The sequence below is a fragment of the Melanaphis sacchari genome, unplaced genomic scaffold, assembly GCF_002803265.2.
Source record: "Melanaphis sacchari strain LSU unplaced genomic scaffold, SCAv2.0 Contig45_pilon_pilon, whole genome shotgun sequence".
In the NCBI taxonomy this organism is placed as follows: Eukaryota; Metazoa; Arthropoda; class Insecta; order Hemiptera; family Aphididae; genus Melanaphis; species Melanaphis sacchari.
This window is the reverse complement of record NW_020271303.1, coordinates 2588458-2608707: the sequence shown is the minus strand read 5'-3', so window position 1 is coordinate 2608707 and position 20250 is coordinate 2588458. Positions and strand designations below refer to the sequence as shown.

At 34.6% G+C, this 20250-nt stretch overlaps 1 protein-coding gene across 1 annotated transcript in view; it reads right to left on the bottom strand.

The window, feature by feature from the left end:
* LOC112598175 (zinc finger protein ZIC 4-like) overlaps positions 1-19862 on the bottom strand; it is a 37262-nt gene extending 17400 nt beyond the window's left edge. The window contains exon 1 of the mRNA XM_025344556.1: positions 18464-19862. Coding sequence (XP_025200341.1) covers positions 18464-19286 — 823 coding nt within the window. The 5' untranslated portion in view covers positions 19287-19862. The remainder of the gene's footprint in view (positions 1-18463) is intronic.
* Between the last annotated feature and the right edge of the window lie 388 nt (positions 19863-20250).

The following is a 20250-nucleotide window of genomic DNA, read 5'->3' as shown; positions in this document are numbered from 1 at the left end:
ACTGTTAGTTTATTTAATAAGATTAAACCAACCCCTGGTATCGCGCAGCGAACCACATTTTCCGTTTTGTTTTTAGTTACAATAATAATAATAATAATAATTCAGTATACATTTACGGAACTACACAAGTACACGACCTATCAAGAAAATTATTATTGTAACTCATTTATAATTTATATTATCATATAAATCGGACATGATGTTAGTCAAAAAAATTTGAGCCAACGATTTTACGATTACAACGATACTGACGAGGAAATCGCCAACGAGATGATGTGTTATGGTAGACGGTCGAAAATATTGTAAACCCAATACTGATATAATAACATAATATGTCTACGAAAACAAAGGGCAATAAAAACTAGTAATGTTTATATTTTATATACAAGTCCGCCGAATCGTCTGAGCTCGAGTGTATGTGTGTGTGTGTGTTTGTGTTTATGTGTGTGTGTATAAATGTGTTTGTGTGCATGCATACCATAAAGTCATGATCAACCGTATATATAGTTTTATTTTCGTTTTTATTTTTTCCTCCGATAATTAATTACGTATAGCCATCCCCCCACACCCCACCCGCGTCAAAATTCTATCGCTCGTACTTATATATACGCACATAATATATATATATTATTATTGTATGCGCGAGTGGTGTCCGCGTATAAATCATCGTCGTGAACAGAGCCGGACTCGATATAGTGGTGAACTGCTGCAGCAGCCCGTGTATCTGCCCATATAAACACGAAACACGCACGCGGTATACACATAATATTATATTATTTATTGCGTTCGCGGTCATTTCTCATATATATATATATATCACACGTGTACCCCTCCCCCCTACCGTTCCATGTAAACCGTCCTCTATATACATGTATATATATGCACGCTATACGATCGTTCCCGTAATAGGATTTCGAATTTTGGAGAAAAAAAATTGAAAAAAAATAATTATAAACAGCTCTTCACATTTGGTCTTTTTTTAAATCGATTAATTTGAATAATTTGAACGCGAAAGAAATATCTCTTGGCTAGAAAATCGTATGGTACAATAATTCATTAACTCCAATATTTTGTTATAATAATGGTATAATAAATTGTATTATCACGTATCATTCCGTGACACTATTGTTCTTTGACGATGCGAAGCCGTTTAAAAGACTTAAGACGATTAAGCCGATCAACTCGAATTTCGTGTTTGTTTTTGCACAACAATATTATGCGTGAAAAAAGAATATTGACTGAATAGAGGGATTTTTCAATAAAATCTTGCAGCAGGAATTCGCGATCTGATCCCCGGGAAAGGATGTGACGAGACGTCTCGACGTAGCGGTGTCCCCGTCAAGTGTTTTCAAACATAGTTATACAACATAATAATAACATAACACTAACTACAACAGTACAAAATTGTATAGTTGGCAATATCTATATACATTTTTTTTCGTTTTTGGAAATACGACCGCTGCCGCATAGTAATATTCGTATATAATATGAAAACTGCGATGATAGAAGTATACCGTCACCGAAGTTACACCGGACGAACAATATAAGTATACGAACTCGCATACACGGGTTGCGTCCCTATAGTTGCTACTGCTCGGGTCTCTCGGGGCGTTTTTGCGGATAAATCGTTGGGCGTAGGTAAATGTATATATATATAAATTTTTAGATGTTTCAATAGCCGTGTGTAATATAAGCTGTATAATCTGCATTGTGTGCGCGCGAGTGTATAGATTTACTTATACGCGTGTATTGATAGAGGGGTACGAAAAAAAATGTGTAAAGAATGAGAAAAAATAAGAAAGATTTCAAGCAAAAAAAAAAAAAGTATTTTTTTCGTGAATTACTCGGGTTTGATTTATTTACCTGCAGGCATTGTGTTACCCTGCAGAAATGCACTGCAGTTTATCCACGTTTATATATATATATATATAAACGTATATGCTCGTATTGTACTCTTTGCGCCGCCGACTTCCGTCGTTCACAACAGAAACGTTTTCTTCTGTTGCTATTTATTATTTTTTTTCTACCGCACGAGGGTGAAATCACAAGCCTCCCTACTAGTCATAATATTTCCGTCTACTGAGATACGAATCATACGCTAATTTTGCGGTGGAAGCAGAAAAGTCTTCACGAGTGTACCTACCGACCGCGCATTAATTCGCCACGACGTACAATATTATTACGTAACTTATATAGTTATATTATAATATTATGTTATATTGTTTAGGTCGGGCACACGTGCGCATAAATCTGCTCACTCACGTACATCGGTTTTTTTCTTAGCTCTGATCATCTTAAATATAATACAAAATGAAATCGGAAAATCGCTGAAAATATAACAAATGTTGAATTGTGGGGCGTCTAAAACTTTTTAAGTATACGAGTTAAATATACTAATATTTAGTACAAAGTGTTGAGATGGAAAATTTACGACTATACCTTTGTGTCATTGTTTATTTAATACTATGTAAAATGTTTTATTATCACTACGTCATCAAATCAATTAGTTATCAGATCTTATCTGTCTATTAAATTATAGTAAGTTTATATATGTATTTTTATTTAAAATTACTCGTGAAATATTTGCTTAATAAGTGTATCTGTAATAATTTGAAGTTAATTATCAGTGTGGTGTTAAACATTATTGGCAAGGTTTACAGAATTAATTTTATGTATTAACATTTAGGTATTACGCAGGAAAAGAAATTAAATAAAACGTACCTATTAAGAAACGCGACGACTACTGTCTAATATGCATAATCTGGTAATAATAATTATCAACTTTATAATATGAAGATATATGAACAATTATATTATACGATTGAAAATACCTATATTTTAATTTTAAATTAGAAGTGACAAGCAGGATTAAAATGTGTATTTTTCACAAAATAATATTATTGATATGTTAAGAAATAATTACCCTCGCGTATTACAACTTATATAATATTTTTATTGATGGATGTGTGTTTAAGCACAAATAATGCGCATAAAATAAAAAAAAACAATTATATCTCTTCATTTTTCTTTCTCATTTTATATAGTTTTTTTTTTTTTATATAAAATTAGATTAACCAACATTTTAAAAGTTTATTATACCATCAAAAAGCATCTGTCTTTAATAAAAGTATTTTAAACTATGTTTATTATGAAATATTATTTTCCCCTCGGTAATTCAATAATTATATGTTTATTTAAAAAATTAAATGATTTAGTTTCAATACACAAATATACCTACATAGGAAGAACCCCTTTTTATTTACAAACGAATTCAGACAATGTCGTTAAATTACTAAGAATTACTTAACCATTATAGCTATAAAAACGATTTTATGATGTAATAAATATAAATTTCCAATATTTACCATCAAATGTACGTTTTGTACTTAAATTCGGTGACCATTATACACTAGTTGATTAATATATATATATATTAAGTTATAATGTACTCGTAGTGTTTAAGTGTTATGTAAACATAATGCTATGAATAAAGACATCGGAACAGATTGTTTAGAGATTGATCGATTTTGTTTCCCTCGAAAATCCTATAAACGAGCCAATAATAACCGTGTAGACCGTGTTTTCGAATTACGATTTAAATAATATGGTGTTCTGACCCTGTATCGACGAGTTGATCGATAACAAGGGGACCGCAATAAACCACCCGCGAACTATCGAGTCCGTGTAAAGCCAAACAACAAACATCTGCTGCGACACGTTCAAAAACAGTCAACGGTTCTGAGACGAGACACGAATGTTTGTTTATCTGTGGCTCGTGCCACCTTCAAGAACGGCAAGCTAAAATAACATCTACGCACTGTGTTTCGAATTACACAAGGAAAAATAGGGATAAGTCATTTCGGCAGTTAATTCTAAATATTTCGGTTCAACTCGTTTTAAGAATTGTTTTTGGTAACGAGAAAAATAGTGATAGTATTTATAAGAGCGAGTATTGTTTATTGCGTAATATTTATCTATTTTTTTATGTACTGCTATAATATTATATCGACATACATACATATTATATTGAAATATTATCAATGGCATCTATTAAAACTAATAATAGATTATTTTTCAAATTAATTTTCTCACGTATATTACAAAAACGCCGATAATGTACGCCATATACCATATACGTACGGTGTTAATGTCGGCCATAACAATAATATATTCACAATATTCATAAATTATGTTATTATAATAATAAAAAAAATACTAATAATAATATTAATAGAAATATATATATACACAAAAAACATATCCGGTGTGAGTAGAAACAGGAGAATGAATGAAAATAAAAAACACGACAAAAATGTAATAAACACGTTTACGAATTTATTGGTTAGATTTACCGCGGTTAAAATCAAACGCCCATCGCCTCGGGTGCGTTCGCCAGCATCCAGGGTAACAGAAAAGTGAAAAAAATATATTTAAAAATGAAGAAGCCTTATCGGAAGCACATAATATAATAAACAAGTGTCGGCGGGTGCTGTGTATGAATACCCTTAGGCCGTTATACGACCATCGCACAACCCATCTGTGGCCTGTGCACACAACGTGTATAATAATGTATATACTTTTATATTATATACATACGCCTCCTTATTCACGTTTCGTTGTTTTCTCACAAATTAGCCTAATTGCCTGGTGATGTATCGTTTGTTCTGGGCCGCGACTGTATACTTATTGGCCCCTAAGGGTGGACCGGTGGTGCGTTATACGTATTCATAGAAGTGAGTAGTGTCGGCGCGCGCGCCCGTGTACAAATTATATTATTATATATACCTATTACCGACACTGGTGTTGCAGACCTCTAAACGAGAAACGCCTACGGGCGGAGCTGCTGGATGAAGCGGTTTAAAAATCAATTATCACGCGCGGACATTTATAATAATAATAACATGTTATATTAAATAACGATAAAGGTACGTACGATTCGATTTTGAAACGCGCGTTTAAAAGACGGATATCTCTTACAGCGAGCGCACATACGAAATCCGGAAATGCATTTCGTCGAAATCCGCGCCGCAGACTGTACACTCGTGCCGTCGGCGATTCGTCGTAGAACGCTGCAGTGTTCAAACCGCATCAGTAATATCACATCCTACGCAGACGTCGAAGACTATTGAAAAAATAAACAAAGAAACGGCACAAGAATAATGTGACATAGTCTTTCTGCCGTCGGACGCGTACTTACACGCATACGTATGGCACAATAACGATTAAGATGACGATTGTAACAATAATAATATTATAATATAATATTTACTGCATATTTTTGATGTCCTCGTATTGTTTGATTCTCGGAAAACGGCCGCGAAAGGGTTTCGCATGCCGATAAGCCGTCTGAAACGCACACACCGCGGCACGGTTGTCAACTCTTTCTCTCGCGGCGACCGAACGTCTGCAGAGACGAATAACCGACCGGGTACCGCTGACCCGAGGGTACGGGGCGCGGTGCGACGGACGAACCTTTCTTTATATTGTTGGTATTATTATTATTATTTTTTTAAACGCACCCGGCTCCGGACCACGCTGTCCGCGCACCCAAATGCCACAAAGAAGCCGCAACCGCACAACAATATACTGATAATAATAATAATAATAGTGTTGGCGGAGGTGGTGGTGGTGCTGTTGCTGTATATATTTTGTAATACGCGAATAATATAAATATTCACCGGAATGGAAAGAAATACACTGCTGAATCGGTCACTTGGCACTTCATTGTGACTGTATAGGTATTACCCGAGTGCGTGCTTGTAAAGGCTCTCTTGACTGGTCGCGAGTGTGTATTTTCGTCGACAAAAGACGGATTTACAACTACTACTAACACGCGCTAGTACACACACACACACACACGCACACATGTGTTCGCATTGGTGTCGGGTGAAGTACTCGGGAGTTCCACTGTAAATATTTACAGGAAACCCCTCGACTAGAATTTTCTCCCTTCGAGGTGGTACGTCACACGGCTAATGACGGTGAATTGGCCCGGAAAAAGGTGTGTATACGTGTGTTTGTGTATGGTTGGTGGGGGCGACGAAGGGAGAGGGGGCTTGTTGCATTATATACCTTTGCAGTTGCCGCCTTTCGGTATGCTGTAGAATGTAGATCCGTTTACAACTTTATAATAATATATATTATAATATTATTTATTGTATACCCGTTACCAACGTCGGAGAGTGGGTGCGAAGTTTTGCGCCGCGAGACTCGAGTGTTTTCGTTTTAGTTTTTTTGTTTCCTCCCCCTTTTGCTCTTTTCGTTTTATTTATTGTGCTTTTCCGTAATTTCGAGTGCTTTTGAAAAAAAAAAAAACAAATAATCTCACAACGGTGGTTTTATTTCAACGCTTTGGCATTATTAAAATATTATATTACTATGCTATGGTGTAGTGGAGTTATAGTTAGGTACTTGTCGACCAAAACTTCTTCACTAATTTTATTTTAATGTCGTCTTTCTCGTAAAAATATCGTCGTTTGAATTTTGGTTTACAATAATTAATCTTTAAAACATTTTTAAAGAAACATCTAACTATATTCTTTAAAAATGTTTGTAGGAATTTATATTGCGTAAATAAAATCTAAAAAATCAACTAAACGGTTTTACATAACTCGAACGTTATCTACTTAACGTGTAATAAAAATGGTTTTGTTTTTGTGAAAACCACGTTTTTCGACGAATGGTTCAATAATACATATATTATATTATATACTTTGGGGTATAATTAAATTAATACTCGAATTTCAAGTTAAGTGCTAACAGGGGATTTGTCAATTGAAATTTAGAACGGAGGCGCTATTAATTTAAATGAACAATACAATACTCTTAATATTTGTTAGACGTTTTTAAAACAGTACTTGTCGACATAAATACGTGAAGTATAAAAGAGAGGGTATGTACACGTGTTAAGTAATATAAATTTAATTAAGTATTGAGTAAATAATACATGCGAGTATTATTCTTTCAATAATGTTAATGAAGGAGTATTATATATAATTTCGCGCACACGACAAAGTTGATAAAATTTTGCTTGGAAACACTAAAAAATCAAAAAATAAATATTATTACTTATATATTATAACATCGGGGATAAATAATAAATAATCTATATTATCTTATGCTCGAGATAATGTATTAACGCGTAAATCGTAAGATGAATAAAATAATGAAAAACGAAAAAATATTCGTATTTTCCATTTATTTAAATTGTGAATTCAATAATAATTTAATATAATATAGTCAATATGACTAGGTACTATAAATTATAATAAAATTACAATTTTTAATTCGTATAACTAATGAGTAAATAATAATCTGAGCCATGAAAAATTTAGTACTGTTATTAAGTTAGATTATTTAAGTTATAAGTTCGTTAACTCGTATGCTTACAACCACCCCTAGCTGTCTACGCCTTATCCTACGTCTATATGACGTATTCTCTTTCGAACGTTTTGATGATATATTATTATGTATAAATATATTGTTTCCACAGCAATTTTGCAGTTCAGTTTTTGTGATTCTCGCGACCGTAAAATCACACTTCTATTATTATTATCATCGTCGTCGCTATGCTTAGCTACATAATATTATTGTCGTTTCACTGGAATCATTGCAAAGTATTATATAATATATGTACAGCAACTGAACATATACATAGAATACAGACACAGAAGCAAGAACAGTGGTGTTATGACGTTCGCTTGTGTGTGTATGTGTGTATGTATCTACTTCAGGGTATAAGCCCGATTTAATATTGAAAACTGGGATTTAAAGGCTTTTATACGGGATCAGTGAAGCTGACAAAATGCCAAGGGTGAAAAGAAAATCCATGTTACACGGTGTACCGCGTATACAGTAGTACGCCCCCTAATTATCACGCGGATCACGTTGTTATATTATTATCGTCTCTCCGCTTCGGCGGATTTAATAGCGACAGAAAACATATATTATTTTATTGTAATTGTCATACGTTGTTATATCGCGTAATCCGAAAAATCGGAGTGACCAATCGGTGAAGTGTGGTGGACGGTGGTACTTATTATATATCTATATACATAGAAATATTAATCTAGGTGAGTTATATACTTATATTATACCTACACTGTACTTCACATATCAAGCATTTTCGAATTTAGGTAATATATTTCCGAGGTAATACTAGTATTATAAAAATATTAAAAAGTTCGATCTTTGCAGAATATACGTATATTAAACATAATATAAGCTCTGAATCCTGTTAAATTATTTAACATAATATTAAGTAGAGTAAAGTTATATAATGTATCTACATGCGCATTCTGTATCTTTTTAATATTATACACGACGACAAAAGGACCTGATTAAGTTTTAAACTGTCGTCATTCACGTATGCTGAGTATATATGCGTGTACTCGCGTGGGGATGTCATATATATTATGGCTGCAGACGCGTATACCTATATTCGGATTATCGGAGGGTCCTTTGTCCTATGCGTGTTTTTTCTCTCTCCATATATACGAGTATACAATTTTTTCCCTCATCGCGATTATTATTACATGGTCGTCCGTATATATATATACGTATATATTGTATACACGGAAACGGCGATGAGTTTGTCGTCGGGTGCGCGCGGTAGGGGAAGACACAAAAACATATACATATATACCCATACGAAGAGGGGAACTCGCGAGAAGATCGATAAAGGGGTGGCCGCGGGGAAACAGTTACAGTGTGCAGTACAGCCAATGGATGATCTCTGCGCTAACATGGCTGCTATAATATACCATCTGTCACGGGGAATATATTAGATCAGACAAATTATCGTTGTCTGAATGAAAATACTATTTTTTTTTTAAACACGAGTACCTCCCACTGGTAAACGCCGCTGCCGCTTAAGGGTGGCACCACAGCCATAATAATAATATATAACATTGACCCACATTATATCGTATTTTATACTGTTAAATATATATGTGAAATACGATAATTATATACACACAGGCCACAAACTTTATATCTGTACCAATACAGCGAGATGTCCGTTCATTGCAATATAGGTATATTATACAAACAATAAACTAATATTATATTACGTGATTGTTATATTTCGATCAAACTATACAGACATACGATATCGTTATTATTATTTGATAGGTACAACAATATTATGCTTGTTTATAAACGATGATATAATAGTACCCATCGATGACGCAGGCGTATATATAGTATTGGATGTGCACGACTGGACTCGCGCGGTTAAATCGATCGGAACTAAAGGTTAGGAAGTAAATTCTGTTTAAAATGTATTTCACGGTTTATTGATTTCACCCAGTCGGATATAATGGTAAATCTAATGCTAAACTGCGGTTAATATTTTATAACCACACATTTAATTTCCAATAATCACTGAAAATGTATAAAATACGCAGGTATAGTTCGTGCTTTTTTTTACGCGCGAAATACACAGCATAAATTATGGTATCTACTTGATATACTGTGACTACAGCGGTAGCTGTTGAAAAAAAGTCGAAGGCGCCATAAATGTATATTATTATTGTTTTTATTTTGTATATATTATACAGAGACGGAATGTCGTTCATATTCCGATTTGTCAAATAAAAAAATAAAAATATATACACGTTAGCATACAAAAACTGAGTATCGTTTCAAAACACAATACCTATGTATAATACGATGGTGGCTCGTTAAATCCTTTAGATTTCATTTAGATTAGACTTTAAACGTTTCTCGTGACAAATACGCGTGTGTGCGGTCGCACGCGTCCAGTCGGATAATGTACCTACGCGCGTGTACCTATATCGTTTTTTTAACCACTACACGCTCAAGTATACCTGCGCGTTTATTCATAATAAAATGATATAGGTATACGTCTACCTGTATAATACATACATATACAAAATATAATAAACGTGATATATATATGTATATATATATTTATATATATATTCATCGGGTCCATTCGTCCGGCCCAGCCGTCCAGTTTCAGGAGATCAGAAGTCATCAACTGTGGAATGCGGTTTTCGGGGTGGTGGCGGCGGCGGCCGTGGTATATCTCGTTTTTTAATCTACACAACGCACTCGCGGGATTGTCTCGTATGCAAATGATGACGACGACGACGATACTCGCGGTACATATACATTATATATATATATATATTATAAACAGTATATGATCTCGACGCACGGGCGTCTCTACGGTGTAATAGTGTACCGTATGTATATATTATATTGTGTTATCCCAGGTCGATCCCGGGTATATGGTATTTAATTTACATCGTGTACGCGGGCGCGTGCTGTATAACAAACCGAGTCTGTCAGATCGTCATGCTGCCGTTTCACCGCGTCTGGGCGACTCGCGGTCCGCTGACGAGCTGTAATCGACGCGATCGCGACAAATTATACACGACGATTAAACCGAGGCCGTTAATCGTTATGTACACGAGCACGCATAGAGACCGACACCAGTTCCAAACCCCTTCCGGGCGCCGCTACCGATGGTTATTATTATTATTATTATTATTTTTTTTTGTAATTGAGACGCATCTCCATGGAGGTTGCTAACGCCGTTTTAATTATACACGCAATTTCGTGTACGTTTTACGCGCGTCTAACATACATTAGTCGTATTTTAGTAATATTATTATACTCTCTTAAAATAGTATAGTAAAACGTAAATCGAAATTCTATCAATTGTCGAATTACAAATTTACGGGGGTTCGTTCTGCAGTGCCAATTCAAGAAGTAGGAAAACAAAATAATATTAATATAAAATATATATTTATATTATGTATTTATATAAATTATTTATTTCCGAATGCTACATTAAAGATATGAGATATATATATAAAATATAAACCGCACAGTCTTATCAGCTCTATAGTTTTATTAACGCGCCAATGTGTATTATAATTTGTAAACAATAAGAGTTTCGTTTTTTTCAGCTTTTTCAGCTTTTATAGTTTAATCTTTATACATATGTATAAAACATGTATAATTTACTATGATATCGCCATCTAAATAATTTTAAAATACTATTATATACATAAAACTAATTTCATTTCATAAAACGTATTATGAAGACAACTCGACATTTGTATAAAAAATTTAATTTCTCATAAAATTATAATTGTATTTAATTAGTGTATCTTGAGTCTCGACTTTATAACATTATAATAGATTTAACACGGTACATTACAAAATTAACTGTTTCGTGCCGGAGCAATAATTTAAAAAACATAAAATCAAAACCAGTTTAAAATTTGATACGTTTAAGAATAGCATAATTTTACATGATCGAGAATGTGTGCACATATTATATCATATACTCGTGTATGGTGTAGGCATATATTATATATATTACAATTTAAAAAATGAATTAACTTAAGAACATAGCTATTAAATTATGATGTTTTATCTGTTATAAATTTGTGTATACCTAGAGGTAAATATTAAAAAAAAACATATTTTTTGCTATATAAATAATAATAATTTAATACCTATATTATGTTTCATTAATCGTTATGTATGTATAATATACCGCGTAGCTTGTAAAATGTCTCGGCCTAATATTATTTATATTATATACTTATATATTAGACTGCCGTATACGAGTATACGACGTGACGCTAATACACATTCATCTAATAGAAACGCGCACATTTAAGTCCGTGCGGAGTATATAGTCGGTAGTCCTAATTCTCTCTAGTGATCATATTATTATAATATATATAGCTGGTACCTGCGCTGGACGAAACGGTCCGTGTACACATATAAGCCCATAGACTTATCGTGGGGAATATATAGTATAACTATATGCGTTGTTTGCGGTTATCGAAATGTAATAATAATGTTCGACCGTTAATAAACACTGCGACGGCAGTGAGAGAGTGAGCGTGTGAGGGTGCAGAAGAGGGGAGAGAGATCGAGACCAGAAGTGAACGCATTTACATTATATACATGTATATAAATTCTTGTGTGTGTGTGTGTGTGTGTGTGTCGAAAGGACACAAACGAAAGCGTCGGTGGGCATTTTGCGCCATGGGGTAGTATAAGTACGATGTTCGATATAGTATGGTGGGTGCGAGACGTGTATATTATTATTATATTATGAATGCGCGTATAGTATAACCTATATATAATATATATAATATATAGGCGTACCAAGGGTCCTGCAGGCTTCAGGGGCGTAATTCGCGGTTGTTATACTCTGGTATACGTCGGTTTATACCGTGCATACCCACTATACATTATATTATATACCTATGTGTATAATATTATGTAGGACAAACCCTCGGCGTGCAGCCGCCGCCTCGCCGCCGCCGTTTCCGTCTCATTAGTAATTCTTAATGCCCGCGCCGCCGCCGGCCTTTTGCTGCTGCGCGCCCTAGACTTGGCCGTATACATTCACCCCGACACTATAAACGATATTATGTATATATACACATTGTCACATGCGCGCACGCATTAAATATTATAATAATAATATATATTGTCATTGTCTGTTCAACCCGTTCGCGAAACACGTACGTTTGTGGATGGGGTGAACCGCGCGTATAGGATATATCAGGTCTTAGCCCACGATGCATAATATTATATTGTCGTTGTATATTTTTAATACGTTCAAAAAATTATCGGCCATGTTTTTTTCAAGGACTTCCCCGGTGGATTATTATTAAAAAAAAGTTTGCATCCCATATACCATCATCACGATTGGGTTTCAGCTGTGGTGGGGCGGACGGAACGCACACTTTTGGGGTGCAGATAAAACCGAAAATATAACAATATGTATTTTGCTGCGCACGCTTGGCCTCGACTTTTTTTCCCCGTTCGTTTTTATACCTAATCGTAACCGCAACGGTTAACAATAAAATGTAATGCGCCGACCACAACACTGTGCATATTACACATATTAAAATATATAAATATATATCTATATCCATCTATATTATAGTACCTTAGTGCCTAAGGTCGAATAACGTGTACTGTAGTCTATATAGATTATAGAGTGGCTTATGCCAAAACCGCAGTACGTAAACCATACATATAATATGTATGTAATAAGACGACGTAGATTATAACCATTTATTTTTTTTAACTGTGCCGCGCTCCTTCGAAATAACATCACTGTAAGCGCCATATATTGGTATATGCATTTAATATTCATACGCATTGTTGCAGTGTCGTCTGAATTTTGAAATGTAGAATTTTACTGAAACTACGCACAATCCTTTAAAACAAAATTAAGTCTAACATGTTTTCAACGTTTTCTACATAAACACGCGTAAAGTAGATACGAATAGTATGTATTTGGTACGGATATTTATAATATTATGCTTGAACTTTGTCATTTTATTTTTAAAAGGGCTACAATAAATATAACGTGATGATCACGTACACCATAATGTCGTTACTTATACATTTTAAATGCATTAAACGGATGAAAAGATCAAAAACGACATATACTATATAAAATTAAAATATTTACCGAAAGAGAAAAAAAATTATGTATGAAATACTCGTGTACAAGTACAGCGACTATATTAATATAATATAATAATGTATATATTAAAAAATAATAACGATATAAAATGTTTTTTTTTTACTACCACAAAAATGTCAAATAAATAAATTTCTAACGCACTACAAAAAATAATCATATTTACGTATACATGCGTGTAAATCTCGTATAGGTACACACCATATTATATTTATATATACCGCCTATGCACATATATCATACGACTTTATCGGACATTTAAAATGTAAAAACATTTTCAACGTTTAACGGATAAATGCCTACGTGCGTATTATTATTCGTATTTGTTCGTGAATATTATACACTCCGCGATGTATAGAACTTGAATTTTGATAAAATCTTATACGGTAAATTATTTAAAAACAAAAATCTTTCAGTACTTATATTTATACTTATATAAACAAGCTATACTTGTATCAAACACGTGTGCGTATATTATGTTTTTATTTTATTTATTTTTTAATTTTTTATTCTAACATCACCATAACGACGCTATTACGTATGATGTGATGTCTATATCGTACTTTTTCTGGTTTCTATACATTTTTAGAATCGTTATCAAACTCGATATTAATACATTTTCTATTAATTAGCTAAGTTTGCACACTATAATATGAATTTATTAATTTGATTAATATGAATGACAGCTAAAAACTACGTTGGCCTACGTGTGGACGTCTTGATCGGAGGAGATCATCATTTAGTATGATTATTATTATCATCATACACACACAGATACCTATACAATATAATATAATGATTGAATGTATTACTATATATATATATTAAGTGTTGCGGTTGTATGTGTTAAAACGGACTGGAAACTTTCCGAGGCACATAAAAACACGAAATTTATAGCTACACAGTACGGGTTATTATAATATCGGGCCATTATAATATTTTTCTACCAATCTCGGAGTAGGAGAACGGTTTTTGAAATTTATGCTTGGCGATAACCAGTTTTTTTCCATCTCTTTTTTTCCGTACCATTCATAATGCGCGAACGTGTAATTTATTTTGTTTATAGAACAACCTAAAAAAAAAACCTGTTCCAGATGTCCTCGTTCGATAAAATATTAAAATAATGACATCCCTCCTCGACACCCCCTCGCCAGCTTTATATATTACCTATCTGTGTGCACGTAATAACAACAATTAAACACGCCTATGTAAATATATATAAATGTATGAATAATACTCTGAAGACGCGAATCCTACCGAAATATTTATTGCCACCCGAAATCAAAATCATAATATTGTAATTTCATCCAGTCATCTAAACCTCTGAATTTAAATTCAATTATATCATTTTAATGTGTTTGAGATGAGATTTACAGGTCAGCTACTAAGCTTATATTATACTTCATTACAAGTAATATGATACATACAATGTTGCAAATACTAATATAATGCCCCCGTGTTTATTTTATGGCAGCATTTCTATCGTTTATGATGTGAGATTATTATTCTTATTTTATATTTTTTTATGACAATTGATGAATGATGATTCTATACATACATTTTATTTTTGAATATACATGTGTGATATTACTATTATTAATAATACATTTTATGGAAATACATGATAAAAACATCACAACTCTTATTTTTAACACAATAATATACGTAACTCATTTAAATATTTTCATTAAAACAAAATTAAGTTTAGCACACTATGATATTATTAAGATTGAAATATACATTTTAGTATTGATATCTTTATGGAGAAAGAATAGCCTTTTTGTAGTACAAATATCATATACTCATTAAATTTTGTCTTGGAAACAGAAAACACAAAAATAATTAATATATATATTGAGATTTAGTAATGCTGATGCTTTTTTTAATTATATATGTATTCCTTATTGCAGTGAATTAATAAAATATTTTTTGGCATAATGCCTACTGTCGTTGTAAGTAAATAATATTTTATGATGAGAAAATACATATACGACTTTCATAAAGTCAAGTTAAATTCAGGGTTTTTTAAAATAACTATTTGCAAAATTCGAAGTTTTCGACATAACGTATTGAAACGGGTTATTGATTATTTTTTAACATTTAGATATTACTAAATGCCTTATTTTTAAAATGTTTTAATATAAATTAATTGATGTAACAAAGAATGTTGAATGTTGGTATAATATAAGTAGCGTACCACCCAATTTAATATTTATTAAATAAAGAGAGTAAATGGAAGTAAAAAACTAAAAAATAATTTTACGTTTACTATAAAATAGTGCATACATTTTTTGTTATTAATAAAAACTGTGCCTAATATGTAAATATATTTTTGACAGCAGTGAATTATGTTTTAATATTATATGTTTTTTAAATTCATTGTCGAAACGATATTCTAATGTACATAAAAAATATAAATACCTAATTTATGCGTATACTTTTTATGATATTAAATCATGATAGTATATAAATTCGTGAAATAAAAAATTATAATCAAAGAAATATTCTAAGTTTTGATGATAGTACAATAAGGAAGTACGACGTTAAGTATAAAAATAGTACGTTTATCGAAATAGATTAACTAAAGACTCGGGGGAAAAACATCGTGCAGTAGTGACGTTTACATTTTAGCACTTATTCGAGTCAAATACGGGCCCGGGAGGCATCACGGTCCAGACTCTACATGTAGGAACATACGAACGCGCTCTGAACACGACCTATGATCTTTCGGTAGCATATTATAACAACACTGAAGTACGACACGTACAACTTTCATACGCGAATAGACGTGAAACCGCAGCTATAAATAAATCGATTAATAATACGTTTCTCAACCAGATCTGAAATCATACTAAAATCGTACGCGCCATTTTGAAACTATGCATATTTATAGCTGGTTCTTAACAAACCTACCTATCCGAGTGCATTGTTATAATATGTATACCTATATGTAAGCTTATACATTCTAATAAATAATAAAAAATAATAATAAAGGTGGTTTATTTGAATGTATTTTTTGTCTTTGTGCATAAACAAGTTTGTTAATATTATAATATTATGCAAGCGGTTATCCGAATCTCTGCAGCAGTGGCAATTCATTTAGCTCGAGGGATCGGCTGAATGATGGGCAGTGAAGTAGTTTATGGGACAAGCTATGATTGACAAGAAATTATCGATCGATGAACGGTTGGCACTTGTTGGAATTACAAAAATGTCCATTCAAATAACATAAAATAACAATTATTTATATGTATAAAATAATAATGAACGCGTACCGCCAGAAAAAGATAGTGAAAATGAATAGTCGTAGTCTCGGATCGTCGCCGACACCGTCCGAAAAAAGAAAAAGGGTGGTTCACAATAGAGGTGCTTGAGATGAAACCACCCTAACCAGTCGTTTATTATATTTTATTTACCCGTATATGTGCATTAGACAATAAAAAATGAACATTGGATTTCGTTTGTATTTTTTCTTATTATTATTCGGAGAGGCGTTTATGAAATATTGTCGTGTTATTACTTTGTTTCATAATGGTTTCATAACATATACATGTCTTTTTCGGATATTTTAGAAAATGGCAATAATTTATACAGAAAGAAAAAAAAACCAGAAAACCAAATTGATTATAAGATATAACTAGTGAGTACCATTAAATGTACAATGTTAATGTTATATTTTAAAAATTCAAAATTGATTTAATACTTTATTACCTAAAGTTTCAACTTATTTTTATTGTTAACTGGTAAATACGATTTTAAATTCATAAATATAGACAATTTAATTATACAATATAAATGATAATCGGTAATTTTAAATTCGTAATATTCATATTCTTGCATAGGTTAGTCGCTAATCAGGTACTATTAATAATTTATATTAAATAAAACATTGCACATAAAACGCAGGGACGGGTTAAAAGAGGAATTATGTTATTCCTCACGGGACTAATTATTAAGGTTTTTAAATTTTACATTTTAGCAATTATGCCTAATTTTAATGAAATATAAGTAAAATAACGGAGACGGATCGTCATCCAAAAAATTTAATAAAGATATTAGAATTGTTTTTTCATCTAACGATCATTTTTCGCTTTTTCAAATCGAAATCAATAATAGTATTATACAAATTAAAAATATTACGGATGCTTATATAACAATAATATATAAGTAAAAATCACAATTATTTTATAATAATAACTATTTTTAATTTGGTTATAATTGTCATTGAATATTTTTATATTATTATATGATATTACACAGAATTTGGTTATAAATATAATTGGTTCATTTTATTGTTATACAAAATATTTGTTCTCGTTGATTCGAGCTGATAATTCTAAATATTATTGCGTAGATTTGATATTATATTTAAATTAGTAATGCTACCATTAAGTAATACGAATTTATTTTTACCCAAAATATAAATTAAGATTTCTTTAATTTTTTTCCTATATTGCGCGATAATTTAATCATGCAGAACGGCAATATCTTAGGTACACCTATTCTTATCTATTTATAAATTTTAAGATATCAAATGGCTATGTTTAGCGAAACAGAATACGAAATGGACTAGTTTTTTTTTTAGTTTTACACTTGCAAGTGATAATTAACGATATAAGATAATTTTTGTGATAAAATATATCATTTTTCTATACTATAAAAACGAGACAAAGACATGATATGGTTTATGAGTCTATGGCGGATTTAATGCGCGCGCTCGTATAGTTTGAGGGGTGGGCGAAGCGTGGGAAAAGGATCGAGGGAATAATGATCTAAGAATCATAGGTATACTGACAGTGACACTGTTTTATATGACAATGATAAATTATATAGTTGATAAACTAACAAATTTGTTATCATATTCACGATTAAAAGCATGGGACGTGGATGGCAATTGCCGGCACATAAACGAAAAAAAAAAAAAATTGCGTGAAATACTAAGACGATTACGAGTGATTTGCGCCGTACCTGTGTGAGTGCGTTTGTGTATTTTGAGATTCTCTGACCGGGCGAACACCTTGCCACATCCCTGGAACGGGCACGGGAACGGTTTTTCACCGGTGTGCACCCTGATGTGGTTGACCAGCTTGTACTTGGCCTTGAACGGCCGGCCCTTGCGCTCGCACCCGTGCCAAAAGCACGCGTGCGTCGTGCATTCGGGCCCGCCGACATGCTCGACCGTTATGTGCGACACGATGTCCTGCATGGAACCGAACATCTTGCCGCACGTGCGCATCGGCGGCCCGGGCTTGTCGATCCACAGGCAGGACATGTCCTTGAGCGCGGCGGCGGCCGGCACCGGGCCGTGTCGCATGTACCGGTAAAACGCGCCGCCAGGGTGACCGGCACCACCGCCGTACGGGTCTTGGCCACCATAATCGTTGTGTCGGTGCACGGACGCGGACGGCTGTAGCGGCGGCTGCGGCTGGTGCGACGGCGGCGGCGGGTACGCCTGTCCGTGGTGCAGCTGCAGGTCGTGGTGCACGGCCGCCGGGTACAGGCCGCTCATGTGATGGTCTCCACCGTGCTGGTGATGGTGGTGATGGTGGTGATGGCCGTGGTGGTGGTAGTCGGCCACGTCCCGGCGGATGTGCAAAAAGTCCCTGGGCCCCGGGTAGCCCGGATGGTGTGGCGGCGGTGGAGGGGGTGGCGGCGGCGGAGGCGGCGGTGCCTGCTGTTGCCCGTAGTGCATCTGATGATAGTGGTCCTGGGAAGCGGCCATATAGTCTTCCTCGACCTTGACGCCCATGCCGTTGATCAGAGGCGCGTTGTCCATAAACGGGTTTAACATAACGCGGTAGTCATTTACGCGTCACACCCTAGGATGTTATATCGAGTATATATTATAATATTATCGTGATGGTAAAACGCCTCTCGCGCGGTATATTTAACGATAATAATAAAAAAAAAAGTATATGGTGATACGTCGATGGTACCGATTTCGCGGTGTCTTTTGGCGCGAAAGTCGCGAGTTACGGCGTTTCTATAGGTATATGCGATGATATGATACGCCTAATGATATCGTATAGTCGGTGCACGGACGGATCGCATGTCGACGCGGCGGCGACAACGGATTATCTTATCGTTTACAACGTCGGTCGGAGCGGCACTTTCGGCATAACTCGCGAAAATTCGGGTGCGCGTACGTACGACCAGCAAAATTTGAAACGAATAAAAATCAACAGAAATTAAAATCTAAAAAAAAAAATCGCACACTGTGGTCGTCGTTATTATAGTAACATGTGTATTATTTCACTCGAGAGCGGCCGCGCGCGTCCACGGTCGGTCGCTTGATCGGCCGGTCGGTCGGGGTATTCGCAGCGGGTTGTTGAACGCCGAGTGGCTCCACGGCGTGACTGACGCAGCGGGTAAACAGACCGGGTCGTGCGCGCCTCGCGGCCACCGGGGCTCCACCCACCGAACGCCAGCCCGGCCAATGGGTGGACGTGCGGGGCCGGCGGTCCGAGGCGCGCGCGCGTCGCTCCGGTAGTCATCGACGGGCTGCGGTGGCGACCGATTTTTCACTCTCTCTCACTCGTTCGCTCGTTCGCTCGCTCGCTCCAGCTCGTTGCGGGCCGTGTCCGTGCAGGACGGTCTACTGTGCCTGCCTACCCGACTACCGCCGCCGGCGCGTATACCGCGACCGCGGTATTATAATAATAATAATGATATATAAATGATGAGATAATGCGCGGTCTCCGCCGACGACGGCCTCCTACCGCATAATTAAATATATATATAATATAATATTATTA